General features: G+C 40.4%; 2 protein-coding genes across 2 annotated transcripts; one reads left to right on the plus strand and one right to left on the minus strand.

Annotated features, from left to right (window-relative positions):
* Positions 1-151: 151 nt before the first annotated feature.
* On the minus strand, positions 152-5,236 carry reep6 (receptor accessory protein 6). The gene is made up of 6 exons (XM_068591498.1): positions 5,174-5,236; positions 4,099-4,192; positions 3,437-3,575; positions 3,135-3,303; positions 2,931-3,061; positions 152-897 (listed from the first exon to the last, which is right to left on the minus strand). The coding sequence occupies exons 1-6, from the start codon at positions 5,202-5,204 to the stop codon at positions 886-888; spliced, it is 576 nt and encodes a 191-aa protein (XP_068447599.1). The 5' UTR covers positions 5,205-5,236; the 3' UTR covers positions 152-885.
* Positions 5,237-9,746: 4,510 nt separating this feature from the next.
* zgc:113223 (uncharacterized protein LOC541424 homolog) lies at positions 9,747-15,210 on the plus strand. The gene is made up of 8 exons (XM_068591626.1): positions 9,747-9,803; positions 10,836-10,893; positions 12,242-12,366; positions 12,462-12,536; positions 13,386-13,481; positions 13,577-13,705; positions 13,986-14,147; positions 14,633-15,210. The coding sequence occupies exons 1-8, from the start codon at positions 9,747-9,749 to the stop codon at positions 14,783-14,785; spliced, it is 855 nt and encodes a 284-aa protein (XP_068447727.1). The 3' UTR covers positions 14,786-15,210.
* The last annotated feature ends 6,779 nt before the right edge of the window (positions 15,211-21,989 follow it).

Consider the following 21,989-nt stretch of genomic DNA (forward strand, 5'->3'; position numbering starts at 1 on the left):
CTGAAATAACCATTGTGTTTAAGAGGTCTTGTTTTGCAGTACTTCATGCGATAAAGAGAGCAGACTTTTTGTTTTATTCTTTTTATCATATCATAATGTCATTGTCACATCACAAGTCAGAATGTATGTGTATAAATAATACAAACGCTAATGAAAATTAAATGAGGACACACAGTGTGATGCAAAGCACCCGAAGACAGGCCCTGAGAAAAATGTCTGATTGCACAGCTGCAGCTCCTTCAAAAGCGCACCATCTCTCCATTAAATGGAAACTACAGTTTCAAATGGTGTTAAAAAAGAAAACCTAAAACGCAAAGCACCCGAAGACAGGCCCTGAGAAAAATGTCCGATTGCACAGCTGCAGCTCCTTCAAAAGTGCACCATCTCTCCATTAAATGGAAACTACAGTTTCAAATGGTGTTAAAAAAGAAAACCTAAAACACACAAATAAACCCTATGGAAAGGTTAAAAAAAAAATACTTCCTGTCTGGAGGTGTTGAAATCTCAGCAGCAATGTCCACACCTGCAGGTCAAAGTGCTGTTACTTGATAGGTATTGCAGATTGGCAGGTAAATAACGGCTCCACCTGCAGAATGCTAAAGGAGAGCTCATGAGTCAGTTTCTGGTGCTTTGCATTAATCATCAATAAATAATGAATCAATAAAAATAAAAACAGCAATAAGAAACGACGTATTAAAAATCTGTCTGTTTTCAGAGTTGATCTGAGTTTTTGATGTTTCAGACTTCTATATAAATATAACATATTTGATGTAAAAAAAAAAAAAAAAGAAGAGGAAATTCCATGTCTTTGACATGTGATATTCTTCTGTGGGATCTGTGAGGATGCAGCTCCTCTTCTTCCCTGAGGGTCCTCTTCCACTGCTGCTATCTGAAGGGCTAAAAAAAAGCAAACGGTAAAGCTGCTGCTGAAGTAAGTTGATAAACACAGGGAACTGCATTATTTATTGAGTTCATGATTTCATAATCATTTCCTAATACCATGTCTTAATTTCCAAGGAAGTCTTCTGGAAAGAACACAAATTATCAGTAAAATGGAAACAGTGTTCACTTAAGGCACCTCCAAAGCATTCATTCCTCTTAGTTATTCGTGTAACTAAGCAGGTCAACTGATAATGCAAAAGTGTGAAATTGATTAAATGCAATTACTGCTGTTTAATTTATAATTTTCTTATAAATAGTACATTATGCAGTTCTTTCAAGGAAACTCCTTTGGACAATATTTGGAAATTACAGACCTGTGCAAATAAAACTTAACCAAGAGGCCTTTTGTTAAAAAATTAAAACTATTACTTTTTGGTTATAATTTTATCACATATTAAGACATCGTTCTATCATATTCTGAATTCTGCAGTAAGACATTTATTAGTTCAATCTCATGATCCTTAGACAAATCAAGTGAAGTTGTATTCTCTATATCCATCACATTACAGACAACTGATCAACACACTTATCTGTTGTTTTATGAGACACTGAACCTAAATATTCTTGCCAAGACATTCAATCTGATTCTTTGATAAGCGGCAGAGTGGCATAACTCCAAGTCTTCAATTTCGCCGTTCAGCTAATGTTAGAACACTGTGAAAACACATCCTCAGTTAGTACTACACGATAATATTACGACTAAATGACACTTCACATTTGACATATTTAAATTATGTAAGTAACTTTTGATCAATAAAAATAACAAGACATTTTAGAAAGTGAAAACATTATACAGCTAAAATGAAAAAAGGTCACCTCTTACCCCAGTTTTTGTATTACATTTTTTAATTCAATAATCTGCTAAAACCCACTCTTATGGGTACAATTTGGATTATTTTCCAGGTTATAATCTCTCAAACTCTTTTTTGACCTTCTCCCTGTTGGAGTCAGTTCTGTGCAATATTTTATAAACCAATAAGCAAATTTGATCAAAAGGCCAATCAGGGAAGGTGATGTCCCTCCGTGCTGATACTGCTAGTCTACGAGCAGCAGCTTGGGAGAGGGGGCTGTTCATGGCTGTTACGGTCTGTTCAGGGCTGTTACGGTCTGTTCAGGTTTGTCATGGTCTGTTCAGATCTGTCCAGTTCTGTTCAGGGCTGTTATGTCTGTTCAGGTCTGCATGAAGGATCCTGTCAACTTCGTCTGCTGCTACAGTCAAATCCGCAGGCCAGAGCAATCATAGTCAAAAGCTGCTTCAGCTTTAAAGCAACCACAGCACTGACGCTCTATGAGGGTTCTTGTCCACCACATGCCATAGTCACTACTAACTGCAATCCAGTTGACTTACCATACTTGTTAACCCAGGAAAAGCTAGAACAAGTAACAGGACAACTGGGTTAGTACGATTAGGGCTCACCTTTTGTCTCAATGTGTAAACAGTTCATTTTCTATTGTGTAAAATCCTGCATTTTCAGGACACTAACGGTACATACAGATTGAACTATAAACTCATAATGCAATAACCAATGAAACTACATTGATATTGACAGTGATTGACAGTGTCAAGACTTTTATAATGTCCCCCAGATGTAGCTACTGCAGCCACAATATGAAAGTGTCGGACAAAACAGCTGGCCGGTTTGTAATCTACAGCCAGAATGTTATCTGGCAGTTATCTAACTGCCAGACTAACCATTTTCCTGAGGTCCCTAGTTACATTTTCATCGAGGGGATCAGGATCTTGATCAAGACATTTCATGAGAAACAGGGTTTGAAGTTCTTGAGATGCAAATCTTGTGTTGGATGGAAAAAGTATTCAACATCTCTGCCAAACCAACATGAAATATATATATATATTTCTATATTTCTTTGATTAAAAACAGAAACCAGCAACTCAGAATCTTAGAGCACATCTTAACTAAATATGATGTTAATTTACAGGTGGACTAACTGTCGGGAGGCGGAGGAAGCAGCTATGGTTTACGTACTGGTTGTTCTTCGTTCGACTCTGATGGGGCAACCTTCGTTGCGGATGAAGCTGGCAAACTTTTGGCTTCGGGCTGAGCACTCGACGGTCCTGGAGTCACCAAAGCTTTATTCCTCATCAGCGTGGTAAGGACTGAAAAAAAGGAACATTCAATTTAATATCATCGCTTATTACTGGTGTATAACCACAATGTACTGGTCTCTACCTTCCCTGGTGAGGTTCTCAGCGGCGCTCATGGCCCTACCGCCGAGGTCGCTCACCAAATTGTCTACCGTGGCCTCATGACGGAGGAAGATGGGCCGCACCACTTTGTTGTAGATAATCTGGGAGCCGTTCCACGAAATCGGAGCCATGCACCACAACAGGAAAAGACACTGGATCCACAGAGGACATGTTTGGATTTACAAGTACTTCTTCTTCATGTGCACCTTGATCCATATTAATGGATTAATGGATATTGCAGAGTTACATCATCTTTGATTCATTGTTTCTTCAGTGTTACCCCACCTTAAAAGCATAGTAGAAAGGGAACCAATAGAGAAAAATATCCGAGAAGAATTCGCCCAGGCTGAAGACACCATACACCACCCAGTACGTCAGCCATTTTGTGTCGTCTTCTTTGCTTGGACTTTCAATGGCTTTGACTCTGCAGATACGAGACAGAATGTTTCACATAAAAATATATATTTATTTCTAAAAACAGCTGTTATCATAGTCGCAAACCCCAAAAGTTGAAAACCATTGGTAAATTTTTTAATGATTGATTGTAATTTATAAGCGTGTACAAATTCCCTTTTTATACTGGATGGTAGAGCACAACTAATTTTGAATTCCTTGGAACCTTCCTTTATTGGTTTTCTTATTGGCAAACATTGTGGATAGCACCTGATCGAGGTACAGTGAGCAGAGCCAATTCTAAAACACTGCAGACCACCGATTGGTTAGAGAGAACATCGAACATCCAGCACAAACGCGGCTTTTTAAAAAAATAGCTAAGCCACCATTGATAACAATCACATATCTTTATTCATTTGACCCCGATGCAGCCGGCGTTTCTCTACCTCCTGTCTCAGGTTAAACTAGGAGAGTGTCAGGATTTGGTCCATGTCTCTCGGAGTGAAAGAAACACAACAAGCAGATCTGTAACTTAATTGAAAGACAATACTCACGAATAATATGCTGGATAGGCAAAACCAATCAGGTTGCAGAGGAGGGCGGCACCATATCCATACACCAGGTAGAGTCCGGTCAGTGAGACGGCACCTATACGAGACACATTTAAAAAAAAAAAATTACTGACAGAAAGACAAAAGTTTGCTTACAGTGTTTCTTTGTATTTGTGCAGTTCTAAATATATTACTCTGTCACTTCACCATCCAATAGCAATGTGCATCGTTAACACTCTTAATGATCTTTTTAGGTGAGTCGCTTTGGAGGGAGGCCTAAAAGGAATGGGCTATCCGTGTTGCTGACGTGACGACTTCCTCGCTACATTTAGCAACTATTTTGGTCTACCAGCTGCTTTTATGCTTTCATGAGGTTTTTCAGTTGGGTCTTGCTTGTTTCTCAAGATTATCTACACTATCTTTAAGATACATACAAATCCACAGACATATCTACACAGAAATATATGGACATTACCCTACATCACCCTACATATTATAGTTATTTGTTTGAATATACAGACAAAAGAATAATGTATTTACATCCATTTAATTATTAATTAAATAATCAACTATTAATACAATTTTCAAGTTATCTACTTCCAATGTCTGACTCCTCTCTTTCCCCCTATTTATTGTCTACCTCTTCTTTTGTCAAACTTTGTCAAACTCTTCTTTTGTCAAACTGTGGCTAATAAAGGCAAAAATAAAATGTCAACAGCAAAATTGAAATCTTGAATGGGGGAGCAATTTAAGGCTTAAAATCTGTCTGAAGCAGCTGCCCGGCTTTAGAGGGTCACCAGAGGGTCACCAGAGCTCCAACCATGGATGTTAAAATGTCCAAGAATCAGAAATGCATCGAATAGTTGTCTAGAATAAAACACAAAAGTTCAATTACTTCACTGATGGAGGTCTACAGAGTAACAAACAGACAGCTATGTTTCCTTCAATAGTGAAGGAAAGGACTGACCGACTTTGAAATATAACAGGAATTCGCCGACTTTGCAGATATCCAGACTCAACCTGTCCGTCTCAGTGAGAACGGCAGACAGGACAGGAAGTTGCTTGAGCAGTGTCCTACCTCTGATCAGCTTATGTGGCGGTTCGCACATGGAGGCCGGTCTGCTCTTTTCTCCGTCTCCCTGGATAATCTCCTATTAGGATACAGCAGGAGGACGCAGGGAGAGTGGGGGACACTGGGCACCAGGCACTACAGTGACATCATGCCAGTGTGTTACTGATCCACTGTATGAGCATCAGTGTGCTATGAATGGACTGCTGTTCCCCGCTCAGTGAGTGTCCTCTACTTCATACATAACGGAAAACAAAAGAGCGACAATTTTATTGTTTGTTTATCATCTTATGTATTGATAATATCTGTACAGTTTGATACAGAGCGTCACAACAACACTGGGCCACCATAACCTCCGTGCAACTAAACTGTCCCTATTAAATCATGAGCGGGATCAATACTTTTAGATAATATATGGGGTAGTTATTAATATTTTATGTGCCACACATCTTAAACAAACTTTCAGCTCTATTAAATCAATTTTGCCATTTTATTTATGTAAATTATTCAAATCCAACATATTTTCATGCATTTATCATTTCTAAACCACTTGGAATTTCTTGTTACTGTACAAACTGTGACGGAAAATTTTTAGCTGACCCGCTGTCTTTTTCGGCTAAAATAACAAATATCGAAGAACCAGCGCTTGTCTATGAAATAATGTATTTATTGCGCAGAGAAAAGGCACGGTTACACAGAGTCGTTATGAGTCTGCCTAAGGCTGCACTGAAGAGTGACAATTCACATAAGGTATTTATACACAGAAGATGTGTATATGTGGAGGGCTTACAAAGGAACATGTTGTTTCAGGTTGTGATACGAACAGAGCGATTGAATCAGTGTGGGAATTGTATGATCTAAAGGTCTTCGTCCTGCCCTTATATTGATGACCTGTTCATTCAAGTGACTGCTTACTTGATAGGTACAGGGAATGGTATGCCCTTTGCTTTGTAAACTACAAGAGGGACGATGATTTGCATACATAGGTCTGATTTGCGGCCATATGTCTTAGAAGAGAGGACCAGAGCTGTCAACTGATCACCACATGGTGGTGAGTTGGATCAGATTGCGGGGGAACCAGCCAGAGAGACCTGGCAAGCCCAGATGTGTTGTGAGGGTGAACTGGGAAGGTCTGGCGGAGGATCCTGTCCAGGAGATCTTTACCTTCCACCCCCGAAAGAACTTTTCACATCCGGAGGGAGGTTGGGACATGGAATCTGAGTAGACCTTGTTCAAAGCCTCTATTGTGGACGCAGCCACAAAGAGCTGTAGTTGGAAGGTTGTTGGTCCATGCCGTGGCGGCAACCCAAGAACCTGGAGGTGGACACCGGGGGTGAGGGAAACCGTCAAGCTGAAGAAGGAGGCCTGTCAGGCGTGGTTGGCCCAGGGGTCTCCTAAAGCAGCTGACGGGTACCGGCAGGCCAGAAGGGCTGTGGCGGTAGCGGATGCCTGTAGTAAGAGCTGTGTTCGTATCCTCGGTAATAAGTCAGACATGTTCCCATTGGGTGTTGGCCTCCGCCAGTGTTGCCCTTTATCACCGGTCCTGTTCGTGATTTTCATGGACAGGATATCTAGGCGCAGCCGGAAAATCCGGTTCGGGGGGCCTCGGGATTGCCTCTCTGCTGGTTGCAGATTATGTGGTCCTGTTTGCCTCCTTGCACCGTGACCACCAGCATTTACTGGGGCTTTTTGCAGTCGATTGTGAAGCGGCAGGGATTAGAGTTAGCGCCCCTCCAAATCTGAGGCCATGGTGCTCTGCCAGAAACCGATGGATCGCTCCCTCCAGGTGGGGACAAAATGCCTACCCCAAGCAAAGGAGTTCAAGTATCTCGGGGTCTTGTTATGAGTGAGGGTAAGGTGGAGCGAGAGATCGAAAGGCGAATTGGTGCGGCCACAGCAATAAAACAGGCACTGTACCGGTCCGTTTTGGTGAAGATGGAGCTGAGTCGGAAGGCGAAGCTCTCCATTTACTGGTCGGTCTAATTACCAACCCTCACCTATGGCCAGGAACTCTGGGTCATAACCGAAAAAACAAGGTCGCGGATACAAGCGGCCGAAATGAGCTTCCTCAGTAGAGTGGCCAGGCCCAGCCTTAGAGATAGGGTAAGGAGCTTGGCCATCAGGAGGGAGCTTGTAGTCGAGCCACAACTCCTTTGTATCGAAAGGAGTCAGCTGAGGTGATTTGGGCATCTAATTCGGATGCCTCCTGGATGCATCCCATTAAAGGTTTTCGAGGCACGTCCAACTGTTAGGAGGCCCCGGGGAAGACCCAGGACACACTGGAGGAATTATATCTCCCGGCTGGCTTGGGAACGCCTCGGGGTCCCCCAGAATGAGCTGGAAAATGTTGCGGGTGGGAGGGAAGCCTGGGTCGACCTCCTGGGCCTGATGCCACCGCGACCCGACCCTGAATAAGCGGCTGAAAATGGATGATTAAATGATGATGAAAATGTGGTGATTAAAGCGGATTTTTAGACCAAGAAGAAGAGGTCTTTCCGAGCCTCTCTGCAATAAGACTTAGGAAGCATCTTTGAGCTTCACACCCTGAGAATACATAGTTGTTACTACCATGCTACCTCCTCTCCAACTTCTGACACTTTTCCCGGATTTGAGTTGCTTTGAATTCCCCCAAGTTGGGGGTCTACAGTGATTGAATCAATTAAAGCAACCTGGGCAATCCTGGGAAGGAGTTTTGACATTTTAATTTTGAATACCATGAATCACGAATATCATCTCATGAAGAGCTTTTTATTTTCTTTCCTTATTTTATATTCCAAAGTGAGTAAATCAACTAAGTTAATTTTGTAAATGAAGTCTTTGACTGAAACAAAACAAAAGTGCAAACTCATCTTAATCATGGTTTATTAAATCTGAATACAACCCCCCCCCCCCCCCCCCATTATCCCCCAACACAAACATTCTTTCATAAAAAACTTACCTCAACACAGAAGCAAATGAACATGTGCATTTACAAATGGCCGCCCAAACTAGCTTTAGACAACAAATACACACCCATTGTATTGCTATTTCTTTGGCCTGGTCTGAACACGTGTTTCCCACGTTCAACCCTAAAATGTGTTGCAAAATCACAATCATTGGAGCTATCAATAAAAAATTGTTCAGAACAAGAATGTTCCAGAAAACTTCCAGAACATCGACAGGTTATTGTTTACAGACAACAGCTGTTCGCTTTAGCCTCGTGTTCGCAGGAGGATTAACTGAATCCTCTTCAGTTATCCACTAGCAAGCACCAGGAAGGCATAAATGTACTAAATATGAACAGAACAGTAGAATCATCAGGAAAGTACTTATGATGACCGATGTGAGTGAACACAAATAGACAACTAGACCTCACGTACCCACTGCAATGATCTTCTTCCTTATCCCTGTTTTCTCCTCCAACTTCCCCAGAAAATCAGTCACCACGTTCTTCTCATTCAGGAACTTGTCGGCTCGGTCTTTGATGGACGAGAGGATGGTAAGCAGGCCCATGGTCCTCAATCAGGTCCTCAAATAACAGAGGAGTCGGAGGTAGAAGACTTGCAATGGCGAGGAACACACAGAGTCTATGTAATCCTCCACCAGCAACAATCTGCTTTAGATAGGAGAGGGGGGAGGATGAGGAGGGAGGGAGGGAGCTGGAAGAGGCTTGGAAACAAAGCAGAGAAGATAAGGTTCCGGTTCTCACATGTAAAGGAATTAAAGGGGTTTACATTTGTACATATGCCGATGATATCCCATTTTATTTTGTTTATAACCCCAGTCAAATTAAGCTTACCAACCGGTTTGAATTATTTATTTATTTTTAAATGATGATACGTTAAAAAAGCTAATGAGAATATCTAATTCCTGCTCCTGAGAGGATCAAACCTATAGAACCCCCCTAGTTTTCCTCGTCTGATAAGCGTTACCATTCTTTTAGATGAATGCTCGTCCCATTGGGTCAAATGCAGAGAAAAATTTCCCTAATTGGAATAATAAAGGATCTTTTATTTCTTATTAGATCAGTCCCAGTCGACTCTATCTCAGCATTGGCTTTGCAAGATTGTGGCTGATTTTGATGAAATTTGAACCATTTTTCAACGATGAATTGCAGATAAATTCGATAAGAAATGCCAATATTAACACCAGCATTGATGTGTTACATCAAAGTCATTATTTAGTTTAAAGCTTAAAAGAATATAAAAATATTATATTTATGTATTTAAGTGTGCAATTACTCTTTAATGATACACATGCAGAGGATACACTGCAGTCTGTAGGGCCCGCTGTCAGGACTAAGGATGAGTGAAGTTTTGTTGTTGACAGCGACAGGCCCACCCCTCCTCCTCCTCCTCCTCCTCCTCCTCCTCCTCGTCCTCCTCCTCTTCCTCCTCCTCCTCCTCCTCCTCCTTCTCCTCCTCCTCCTCCTCCTCCTCCACCTTCAGTGGGATGACAGGACGACATCCAGCAGCAGAGGAGATGAGCCTGACAGCAGGAATGCAACCTGCAGGTCAACACACGTCTACAGCCAGCAGAAAGCAAAACCTCCAACAGACTTTCCTGCAGTTATTGCAGTCTGACAGCGATCTGCTGAGAGGAGATGAGAGGATACCGAGCCATCAAGTACACTTTATTCGTCTGCTGCTACGTCTTCTGGGTGAGTCACTCTGTTTGGGACAGTCTGGGGACCAAACATTTTACAGATCATCAGTGTGATCGATTTCTTATGAACCTGTTGCACAATATGTTTTACAGGAAGTGATTTCAACACACCATTTCATAGGGAAAGGACGGTCATGAAAAAAAAAGCAAATTGGGATGAAAATAGAAAATAAGCTCTTCATTTACCCTCTTAAAACACTGGAAATACAGCAAAACTAAACGTAATGCATAGCTGAAGTGGAAAAGTTGTTGTATCAATAAAAACAAAACGTGGTAATGTTCAATGAAAATGGACTTCATGAACACTTTTGCTTTCCAAAATAGTCGAACAACACCTTGTTGATTTTTGTTCCAAAATTACTGAAACCTTAACTCCATCAAACAATGTGTCCAACTCACAATACTCATATAACATTAAAACCCATTTCCATTGACAATCTTCTGGAAATATGGTTAAAAGTCACTTTTGAATTGAAACTTGATTTTGGAACTTATAGTTTTGACTCATTCATTTATAATCTTGACTGACTGATTCATAACTTCTGCTTTTGTTTTTCTTTGCCTTGTAAACATTGTCTTTCGTACAAATATTATTGTATGCTGAAGCATTTAAACTTTACTCTATAAAAACACGCTGAGGCCAGAAGTACAGTGTCCAAATATTTGTGGCCATAGTGTCAAGGTAATTATATTTCTGGCTTTAAATGAATGCATTTTACATGTTTGTATACATTGTTTTTGGGGGAAAAAACATCAGTACTTTGTTACTTAATGATGGGGACATATATCTGTAATAAAATAAAAGAATCAGTTTGGAACATTTTTGTTACAAAATATTGTATTGTATCTTATTAGTACGCTGGGTTTAGTTGACAGTGGAGACCATAAATAATGCAGTCCCAGAATGGTCCGTAATTTAATTTGTTGGGTTATTATTCTTTGATATTTTTTACGTCTGATTCATAATGCATCTGTGCGTCATGTGGGTCAGATTATGATCAAACAATCTGTTTCTCTGTGACTGCAGGTTGTGAGTGCCGTCTTCACAGCGGTTGGGATCTACGCCAAGATTGCAAAAGAGAAAGGTTGGTCATAAAAAAAAGATGAATTATTAATGTGTAACTGCCCTTTAATGTAAAAGTTATTTTGCACTCCTTAAAAAAGTTCATCTCAAAAATATGTAGGATAATATCACAGTCTGACCAAACATCATCCATACTGTCAAGAAAATTGGAATTAGACTCATCCATCACTCCTGATGCTGACTTCTGGATCCAAATCTGCAATAACAGCTACTTCATGACTAAAAATGCGAATTTATAACTCATACAATATAGAAACACGTCACAGAATTCCCTATACTTGGCAAAACATGTTTAAAATGGGATTCACATCAGACATCTGTTTACATTGCACCCAAAAAAGTCTGGATAGCTATGTTCATGACACCTGGCACTGAACACCAATTCAACACTTTTGGAGAAAAATAACTGAGTCACTGTCAGTCATTCTGAGCTGCCTCGTTCCATTATCCCCCTTGACATGTTTGCTTACTAGGTGACATCTCAATCATAAATCTAAGCGAAACGAACCGCCGATTATTCCTCGTGGCCCTAACTATCGCCAAGAAAACTATCCTCAAAAACTGGAAATTAAGGAATAACATACATATCATACACTGGCAAAATCTAATGATTGAATACATTTCAATGGGAAATCTTACCTGATCCATCATTTACAATACAACAAAACACCACTCCATCTGGTCGTCCTTCACTATGTATTTACAAACGAGATGTCATGTTTGAAATGTTTTTTGTTCCATGTTGATGAAATAATAATCACGCACACACGCGCACACACATGCACACACACAATCCTTATATACCCTGAATGTATGATGTTTTGTATGTCACTGTGTTGTCATCCTCTTGATGTTATGTCTATGTATTGTATTTTCTTTGTGCAAAAAAATAACTAAAAGTTGTTCTGCATACTTTCACTGTATTTTACAAAATCATTGTTTTTCCAACCTGTGGCGTTGCATGTGACGCCTGCCGCTTCGAGTCCTACAGAGCTCTGACACTGCAAGTAAGGCGCCTGTTTTTATTGGTAATGTGTTAATACGAGCAGGACAGAAGAAGTGGAACTTTGAGAACAGGTCCTTGCTTCCAGAAAGTGTGTGTGTGTGTGTGTGTGTGTGTGTGTGTGTGTGTGGGAGGAGGAGGGGATGGGGGGGGGGTGAGTGTGTGTGTGTGTGTGTGCGTGTGTGTGTCTGTGCGTGTGTGTCAGCTTATAACAACAATAACGTTCCTGAGGATGAACCAGAAAAAGTGAATTGGACATATTTCAACCTTTATTTCCACTTATGTAATGCAACCGTACGTGTGTGTGCATGTGTGTGTTTTTTTTGGTGTGTGCATGCATGCATAGATGTGGTTGACACCCTGATGTTAGATCCAGCTCTGCTCCTGATTGTCGTTGGCTCAGCAATGTTTCTCATCACGTTCCTCGGATGTTTCGGGGCGCTTCGTAATGCCACCTGTCTGCTGAAGACGGTACGACCGATCACTTATCACGTCACAGTTGGATTGGTACAATGTTTGTGTTGCGTGTCGCGATAGCAAGTTCTTACTGTTGTTCGCTACTGCAGTTTCTGGGGATCCTGACAGTTATCCTCCTGCTGCAAATCACCGCTGGAGTCGTGGGATACCTCTTCACTGACATGGTAACATCCCACTGCTCTCATGAGACAGGAAATACAAAAACATCACAATTTTCTTTTGCAAACCCCCAAAAACATCAATCTCATTGTATCGTTGCTGGTCCGAGTCAGTGCGGCTGCTGTTTGTTCGCTGCAAACAGCCTCAATGAGTAAATGAGTAAACTGCAACGTGACTGATTAATTTTTGTTTTACAAAAGAAAAGACTTTAAGGATGAGGACTAACTGGTACCTTTCGTAAATGTATGTCTGTTTAACCGCCCTACCTCTTTAAAGTACATTTCACAGTCAGAGGTTTTCTAATAGACTCTAATTGACTGCGTGAGAGACAGTCCTGAACTGGGCAACATACAATACATCTTGCAGTAGGGTTTCTAATTACTTTTTATTATTTTTGTTGAAATTCTCAATAACATCCTGACAGTAATCAATGAATCAAATGTTTAAAAAAAAAGAAAAAAATGAAAGAAATGTAGTATGCTGTTGCAGAATTAGAATAGGCCTGTCCAATCGTTTCATTCGGCCCAAATGGAATGACTGAACTCGTCATCCTTGTATTTATTGCTCCCCAAATGGAGTCTTCCAAAAGCTTGTTAGATTGACAGCTGTGAGCACTAACAACAGCGCTGTTGGACGTTTACGTTGGCTTTGACTAGATTTAGCGACTTCAGGAGCTAGTGCCACTAGCTACTTTCATTGGAAAACAATTCCACCGACATATAAACACCTCACAAAGTACTTCCTGCTGAAGTCAGTAAGTATCTCCAGGACCATATTGACTCAATGACTCAGATAAGTAAACACTCACAAGGTATAAACGATACCATCGTAAGAAACTTAATGTTGTTGATCAGGTGATGGAAAGGACGGAGAGACTGATGATGAAGGCCATCGTCCGCTATAGGGAGGACCGCGACCTGGAGAATGCCATCGACTTCATCCAGAAGAAGGTGAAGAACGATTTGTGCCCTTAATAAATTCAAGATGCAATGTCAGGCCTTTTATAATCCACTTTAGTACTAGTGAGAGCTTGTCATATTGGCAGTTTCAGTGCTGTGGAGTTGAGAGTTATAAGGACTGGTCCCATAACGTCTACTTTGAGTGTTTGGACATTAACCCCAGTCTGGAGGCCTGTGGAGTTCCCTTCTCCTGCTGCGTTCGCCTACAGAATCAGGTCAGTCTGTCTGTGTGCATGGTCGCCGTCAGATTTACAAAGAGTCGATCGCATTCCCGGAGTTTGGGTCAGTTCCCGGAACTAAAGAATCTTCATGGAGTAAAAAATACTTGCTGTAGTTGCTGAGATATACAATCTACTATTGTACAGTCTTTAAAAAACCTAGGGGGTTTCCCATCGATTCAGTTCATGAGATGAACAAAATGTGAGGGGGAAAACAAAAAGACAATGACTTGAAATACCTCTCACATCAAAGGTGTGTGTTGTTGTCCCTCTGAAGACGGTGCTAAACACCATGTGTGGGTACGGGGTGCAGCAGCTAAAGCAGCCTACAGTCGATCTCGACGTCTTCACCATGGGCTGCCTAGAGAAGATCGCCTTGTGGGCCAAACACAACCTGCTGCTAGTAGCCGGTCTGACCGCCGGCCTGCTGCTGCTCGAGGTAAGCACTGCAGTCAAAGTGGCGGTTTTCTCCCCACTAAACGGCCACAAGGGGCAGCACTGGGCGCATTCCACACTCAACAAACTTTAACAAGTGGCACAAGGAATGTAAGGTCTTTTTTCAAAATATGCTGTTTGTCTGATCAAAGTTCTGTTAAAGTGCAGAGCACATCTGTTTGCCAGAGTTTGTTTTACCCAAACAGGGATACTTATTTTATATAATATGTGTAACTGTTGAACTGGGAATTTCAGACTCCTGAAACTCCAGAACAATCTACTGAAAATGTTCAGTCTGGTTCTAAAAGTTACAAAATTGTTTGCTCAACTGGAAAAATACAGAAAGTGTGTGTTGGACTACGTGAACATGCTCTGGCTGTCACAAGCTTCAGGAGATCTTTAGGTTAGTGACAGTAAAGAAAAACAGACCGCAGTTGGAACAGAATCAGCCCCGATCCATTTCTAATCTGTTTGTGTTCCCTTTGGCAGGTCTGCATGATCGGCCTGGCTGCGGCTCAAATCTCCAGGATAAAGAAAGTCCAACAGCTTAAGAACGCAAATGCACCCAGAAGCCAGGCAGGAAGAAAGGACAGTGACTGGTATCCTGCTTTTGCAGACTTCGATGACAGTGGAGACGAATAATCTCTAACAGGTTTTTTCTAATCACTGGGCTTTCATTCATTTTGGGTCAGATAAAAATGAAACCAGCTAAATGTTGATGGAGAAAGACACACTTTGTTCACTTTGAATTTATAGTTTGAAATATTAGCAGGGTGAACAGGTGTAAGGTCTTGCACCGGGACGCCTCAGAGGTGAGGGCGGTTGAATTACTACCTCATGTAAAATCATCTTCTATCATATTTCCTTTTTTTATGTCAAAAGATATATTTTTGTGATAGAAAAAGCTGTTACTTGTAGATTAATTTAAATTGAACAATGTTTGTTAAGTTTCAGGCTGTAGCTATAACATACGAAAAATGCCCCATATTTAAGGGGATCATACAAAATAATGTTGTATTTGAACCAAGTAATCATAAATGAGCAAATAAACGAATGCAAAAGCCCACACAGAGGTGCGAATAAAACTTCATATGTTATTTCTCAAACTCTCTGTGATGATTTCTGAACTTCTTAACAAGGTTAGATATACCTCCTTGAGATCCTCAACCAACGAACCAACCACAACCTTATTATGCTACGTAAATTCTGGCTTTTTCTGTGTATTCTGTAAAAAAAAAAGTTTAGATTGAAAAAGTAATCCCAAATATTTGAGTAAAACCTCCATGAAGCTGGCACACTGATAAGAGACAACTTGAAGGTCTAACTTTGTTCATACAAACCAGTGTAAAAATTAGTTAGTTGTCTTCCAGGGGATTGTGTGCTGCTTTATCTTGTGGCCGTGGCCAGTAACTTTCTGCCGTCAGAACATTAATGCTATGCACCAGAAAAAGTGAAACATTTGCATATAGCTACCAGTACAAACAGTTTAATGCAAAATATTCTCAGGCAAGTCTTTCACGTTTACTCCATGCCCCTGGTGTGTTAAGGGGGAATTGGAAATAGATGAATAGGTTGCAAAGTTAAAATTAACTTGTAAAACATAAGAGGCGAAAGAATTAATAATCAAATGGAGAGAATACTAAATACCAAACCACCACTACTATACCGATTGGAAATATATAAAGGTTTCTATTCCTTTTTAGATCTCACTGATTTGAGTTTGACTGACTATTATTTGTGATGGATTTACTAATTATACCAGTTTTAGGGATTTGTAGAACTCTATTCATTAACATAGTGCATGAATACAAAAAAAACATCAAAACCGACGCTTGATTTGAAATAAATAAAATCCGGTACAAATAATAAATTATATTTTGAATCTCCAGAGACTCTGCTGCGCTTCAGTTGGTTACCAGCCTAATGTTCTGCTGGTGACCCCAAGAGGTTGCAGAGTTAATTACACCCCACAATAAGACCTCATGGATACTGAAGATACATGCTACCTTGCAGATAAGCTTTGAGTCCACTTAAAAAATTTCACGGTCTGGCCCCATGCTACAATGTCGAGTTTAAAGCTCATGATTTACAAACTGCAACAGGGAGTAGACATTGTTTATCTTTTTAATGCTGAAGGGCGACTGTGGCTCGGTGGTGAGCAGGTTTGTTTTTCAATCAGAGAGTTGGTGGTTCAATCCCCAGTGCCACTAGTGCATGTCAATGTGTCCTTGAGCAAGACACTAACCCTAAAATTGCTTCCGCAGCTGCGCCTACTATGTATGAATGGTTAATGATACTGATTTGGCACCTTGCATGGTGGCTCCTCCCATCAATGTGTGAATGATGTCATGTTGTGCTTTAAGTGGTTGGAATACTAGAAAAGTGCTATACAAGTAAAGGACCATTAAAGAATGTCATAGTTACTTTAAAGGCGTAAACGTCGTTTAAAATGGTAAACCTGATTTCCGTTGTTCCTCCCTCACTACTTGAGTCTTTATTGTGACTTTAATCTGTTGTGGAGGATTAGCCAACGAAACACCTGTGACTGAATGTCGTCACAGGGAAATGGTCCCGTGCGCCCTCACGCTCCCTTTATTGGATTACAGCGCTCTGTGAGTGCGTTATAATTAGAAGCGACAGAGCAGCAGTGTAGTGACAATGTGCTTTTGTGCGTCCATGTGTCCCCTCTGCTCTTTTCTATTTAGGTCTATGTGCCCAATGTGAGATAGATTAAAGGATATTCTGGTTAATTACAAGTTATTTGTGTTGCTTATTTTTATCAGCAATAATAGCAGTGCTGTAATTAAACAAACTACTAAAGTCTGGGAACACAGTGAAGCTGTTGGTAGGGTCAAGAAATGATCAGTCACAGTTCCAGCACATCAAGCAAATAAGCTACAAAGAGGCTAGGTGTTGCTAGCATGAATGCATGAAGAGATCTCGATACAGTATTGGAGGTGGACTACGAGAATGGCTGATTGACGCATGAAGCCCCAAAAAAAGTTCAACTACCTTTCCATAAACTTAGATATTCTTTCAAACGCACCGGCACTTACCCTGGATGAGTGAATTTTACAACATTTAGGACAAAAACTTAAATAAGGAACTTTTTCTCAAATTGTTTCTGACCAAAATCTATTTACAAAATAGATAAATAAAAACAGCTTACTCCCCAAACATACATCAAAACAATAAGCCTTCTACTTCAACAGTACAACTTACAGCTGAATTAAACAGGCTGCAGCCTATCAAATCGTTTAACTAAAACTTTGGTTGACATTTAAATTATTATTCTTAATTTAGTGTCTATTTAGTGTTATATATAACCAGCCAATGTTTGATTTTCCAAAACACTCCCAGCATTTTTGTTAGAGTTGAAAATCTTGCGTTAAGTTTGCTAATGCAATCCTTCAAAGTGCACTTAGAACTGGATGAGTAGAAATATGGCTTCTCTCTCTCTTACTCCCTGACTCGTTCACTACATCCACAGTTGCCATAAGCAACATTTTACTCGGTTAAACTGGACTGATTTACTTAGTCCTGGCAAGTAAAGGTCACATTGCCTTTTAAAATGATACAATATATTCATATTGAAGCAGGCACAAGCACAGACATTTTGGGGGGCAGGTGCTCAACCAAAAAAAAGGGTACCCATCGCCAAAATTATTTATGAAATTTAAAATTTAAATAAATAAAAACACAGTATATTTTAAACTTACATTTTTGAAATTAAGTAAATAAATACATTTACAGACAAGAAGACAAAAGTGGCCATATTGGATAACCAATTGTAATCAAAAAATATTACACATGAAAAATCCCATAATAAACAACGCCGGGAAATATGCCGGGAAATATTGAACTTCAGTAAAATCGTAAAAACCTCAGTCTGATATTTCCCGGCATGACATCACGCTTGGTTAGTAAGTTAATACTAGTGTTTCTTTTTCTTGTTTACTCTTTTCACCCTCTGCGAAGACTCATACAAGATTGATGGTGTAAAACTGGAACAGACAAAACAAGGAGATACATAAAACAAGCTTCTGGCTGCTGCAGGAGTATTGCTTTATGCTTTTTCCTTGTATTCTTTCTCTATATTCTTCATACATTCTTAAGATCATAATGAGCTCCTCCGTTGCTCTCGGCGGCTTCTTCATGGTGCATGATTGGTCAAACGGAGTTAACTCCGCCCCTTTTATGTGCACAAGCACAGATCTCGATGAGACACTCCTAGGTTGACTTAACAAGTTGATAACCGGCTTCGTGAGACCAAAAAGCGAGACCGTGCAAACATCTGGTTAAGTGCAGCTGGATAACCGAGGGAAACCCCGAGTATGTTAACCCAGCTTCGTGAGACAGGCCTGGGGGATATTCCAGAAAGGAGGTTCAACAAACTCTAAGTCTATCCCTGAACTCTGAGTTGACTTACTCTGAAATAAGAAACTCTGAGTTTCCGGTTCCAGAACAGCTGATCTGCGTTAGTTCAATCAACTCTGAGTATGTTCACCCTGAGTTAAGCGCGTGCATGACTATTATAAAAAGCCGTCATCAATGGAGTCCCGATATCACGAGAACCATGACAACGGAAAATAAAAGAGCAACATATTTCACAGCGATGGAGTTGGAGGTGCTTCTGCAGGCCTGCGTGAATATGAGCATGTATTTCACTGCAAAGGCAATACAGTTGCAGCAGCGAAGGAGAGAGAGAGACGACATGGAAAAAGACTGCTGCCCGAGTCAACACGGAAGTTTGAATGTACTATTCCACTGACTTCACATTTAACCGTAAGATCGTAGCAGCCTATAGTTATGAAAATAAGTAGGAAAAAAAACTGATTTTCATTTAGGTGCAATACAACATGGGTAAAAAGGACCTAGAAGCAGCTAAAAATGAAATATAAAAACATACAAATAGGTAAGGCATATATTGCTAGGCTATGATTGCGCCTGACTTTAATTTTAATTCAATTTTTTATAATTGACTTAGGCTATTAAACAAAGTAAATATTAATTCAGTGGCTACTTGAAATAGTAAATCCATGTCTACCAGCTTTCTTCATGTGGGAGGAGATGAGGTTTCCATAAAACATAGTTCAAGAACGTGGACCACGCCGAACACGAAGCCCGTTCTCCCACGCACCCAGCTACTTAAACGCAATTAACCACAGAGATTCCAAGAGACGGCCCCCAACCACAGTCTCTGCCCCCCAACGAGCAGCGTGGTCCTTGTTAGTGAACTCTGGGTTTCTTGTAGTAAACCTGCCAGCGAGCAGGTTATGTTCACAGAGTCTGTTATCATGGTGATCGACTCAGAGTTTCAGTTACCTCTCTTTCTGGAACGGATAACTCAGAGTTTCCCTTATCTCAGGGTTAACTTACTCTGAGTTTCCACATAACCCGCTTTCTGGAATACCCCTCTCCCTCTCGCTTTTCATTAAGACGTCAGTGTACAGTTGGACAAGGCTTTGAAATCACGGATTTCGTGAGTTTTTCGTTTGCTTATTTTTTTAGGAAACGTCGGACCACTTGCGACGTAATGTTTTCAGCGGCGCTGATGTTGTGGTTATTTTAACACCAAACACCGTCATTAGCTGTTACATTACATGCTGCGGATCAGAGAAGTAGTTCAGCACTGCATGAGCACTACCTGAAAGAGGAGAGAGGGAGAGGCGCAGCGGGGCCTGTGAGCATCGCGGAGCATGTTGGGGTGAAACTCTCACAAGAACTCAAATAAATGCCCCATCAGATATCAAAACACATTTGGGGGAAATTGATGACAGAGAGAGTATTGTTTTTATTCTCAAATACTGATGAATGAAGAAAAAATTGGGCTCCAGCAGAAAGGGCACTTTTCTCATCCAGGGCAAAAGGGCAGGTGCTTGAGCACCACTAGGGGTCTATCTGTGCACATGCCTGTATTGAAGTATATACTTGCTCCACAAAATAAGGCATGTTCTACAGTTACAGTTATGGGACAAGAGTCAGGGGTACATGGATAGACTTGATTAGTTAGTGACTGCTTAGGGTTTTGCAACTGATGATTTATGGTAAATGTACTGCACGTCATCAAGCTAGTAGCAACAGCTGAAAGCTGTCCGATTATGTCTCGTTTCATTACAAGTCATCTTTTTAAGTTCCAGATTATTTTTCATTTCAACCACAAAAAATATAGCTTGCTGAATCATTGTTTCTCTTTTTAGGCATATGTACAAAAACAAGAGTTACCCGGGTTTAGTTGAGAAGAACTTCGCCAGAGCTCAAATTTTGCAATCCCATAATGTGTTCAAGACTGGATCTCCAACACACACCGCAAATACACACAATGACTCCTCTTACATGTCTACTTCTGCACCAAGATAACACATCTCTTTTGATGGAGGTATAGGCTAGTAGTTAGTAGTCATCGTGACATCACCCATTGGTTTGTGGACCGCCGTCTTGAAGCCTCCAGTTCGGCAATTCCGCTGTCGCCATCTTGGATTACAGACGGCATGTGGTTTTTATGCAACCAATGACTGGAGGTCATCGCATTTGGAATATGGAGAAGTGACGTAGTGAACAACTCTGGAAGTGGCAGTGACTTGTCAATCACCGTAAGCCCCCCCAAAGTATACCCTGCATTATCGTCTGTTTGACTTTGAAATGGACCATCATTTACTAAATGAACATTGTGCTGTGTTGAAGAAGACTTGAAACTAGAGATTGAGACCATAAACTCATTTTTACAATGTTTATCGAGTTAATAAATCAAGAGAGAAGTAGGGTCATTTTCGTATAGATTTCTATACAATCTGACTTCTTTTTGCCACTAGTGGAGTCGCCCCCTTGATGGTCAGTCAAGAGAATGCAATTGGCTTCACTCGGCAGAATCGGTTGCAGCCTGGTTCAGCCCCTACAAGTCGCCTACAGTAACATGTTACTATCACTGTATGAAAGAGAGTATTAAGTATATTAGTATTAGCTTTTTCTTTAATACAAATGAACATAAACGATACAAAGTCCAAAAACACTTGCATATTTCATATTACAAAAACACCAACAAATGAAGTATGTAGGCTACATAATGGTTTGATTGAAAATAATACTTTGGTAACAGTTGAAAATGCTGCAGTTTGTTGGTGTGTGTTGGCAGATGAACATTGAGGTTTGTGGATTAAAACGACAGGTCAACAGTCAAATTAAGGCAGGCCTATGTTTAAAAAAATGTGTTTATCACAAGTGAGTTTAAAGGACTGTCTTCCATGTTTTAGCCCTTTAACTAAAAATCATTTAAATTCATTTAGTTTATCCTGACTATTTTCCAAACCATCAATTTTTACTTCATAGTTTCAGATCTTAAGGGCTAGTAAATCCAATTTTACATGAATAAAAAAAAAAATCTGTGAACATTTAGTAACCTCAAAGTCCTTGAAAAACTTACATTGTTAGTAATGACTCTCGATCTCAGATGTATAGGTAAATAATTTGTAAACAACTTGAGGTAAAACAATTAAGTGGTTGAGTAGTAACTAAACCCAAACTAGCTGTTCGCTGCAGCTGACTGGCAAGATTCCCATAATCCCTTCAGCACTTTGTATAATAATTTGCAACATTCAAGTCAACAAGAGAAAATAATGCGGCTTCAAATGAAGTCAGTTAGAACGCATGCCAGCATGCTTTCAAATACAAGAAGAAGAAGGTTAAGTCTGCATGATGAAGAGCACTTGGATTGATTGAGCCGTTAGATTGGACGGATTATCCTTTAACATTTCAACCAAGTCTGAGCGCAGGCAACAATGACCACCCGCCAATCAAATACACAGTTCAGCCAAAGGTTCATTGGAATTCATGAGAGAGCAAAAGTGTT

The sequence above is a fragment of the Clinocottus analis genome, unplaced genomic scaffold (genome assembly GCF_023055335.1).
Source record: "Clinocottus analis isolate CAN_PGR_092001 unplaced genomic scaffold, fCliAna1.0.p SCAF_25, whole genome shotgun sequence".
In the NCBI taxonomy this organism is placed as follows: Eukaryota; Metazoa; Chordata; class Actinopteri; order Perciformes; family Cottidae; genus Clinocottus; species Clinocottus analis.

Bases quoted from the DNA above. Each gene is read 5' to 3' on its own strand.
- reep6 (XM_068591498.1), bottom strand. From the start codon at position 5,204: ATGTGCGAACCGCCACATAAGCTGATCAGAG. The intron at 3,576-4,098 runs GTGAGTATTGTC...TCGTATCTGCAG, and splicing joins GCCTATCCAGCATATTATTC to AGTCAAAGCCATTGAAAGTC. The intron at 3,304-3,436 runs GTGGGGTAACAC...CTGTGGATCCAG, and splicing joins CTTTCTACTATGCTTTTAAG to TGTCTTTTCCTGTTGTGGTG.
- zgc:113223 (XM_068591626.1), top strand. From the start codon at position 9,747: ATGAGAGGATACCGAGCCATCAAGTACACTTTATTCGTCTGCTGCTAC. The intron at 10,894-12,241 runs GTTGGTCATAAA...ATGCATGCATAG, and splicing joins CAAGATTGCAAAAGAGAAAG to ATGTGGTTGACACCCTGATG. The intron at 14,148-14,632 runs GTAAGCACTGCA...TCCCTTTGGCAG, and splicing joins CCGGCCTGCTGCTGCTCGAG to GTCTGCATGATCGGCCTGGC.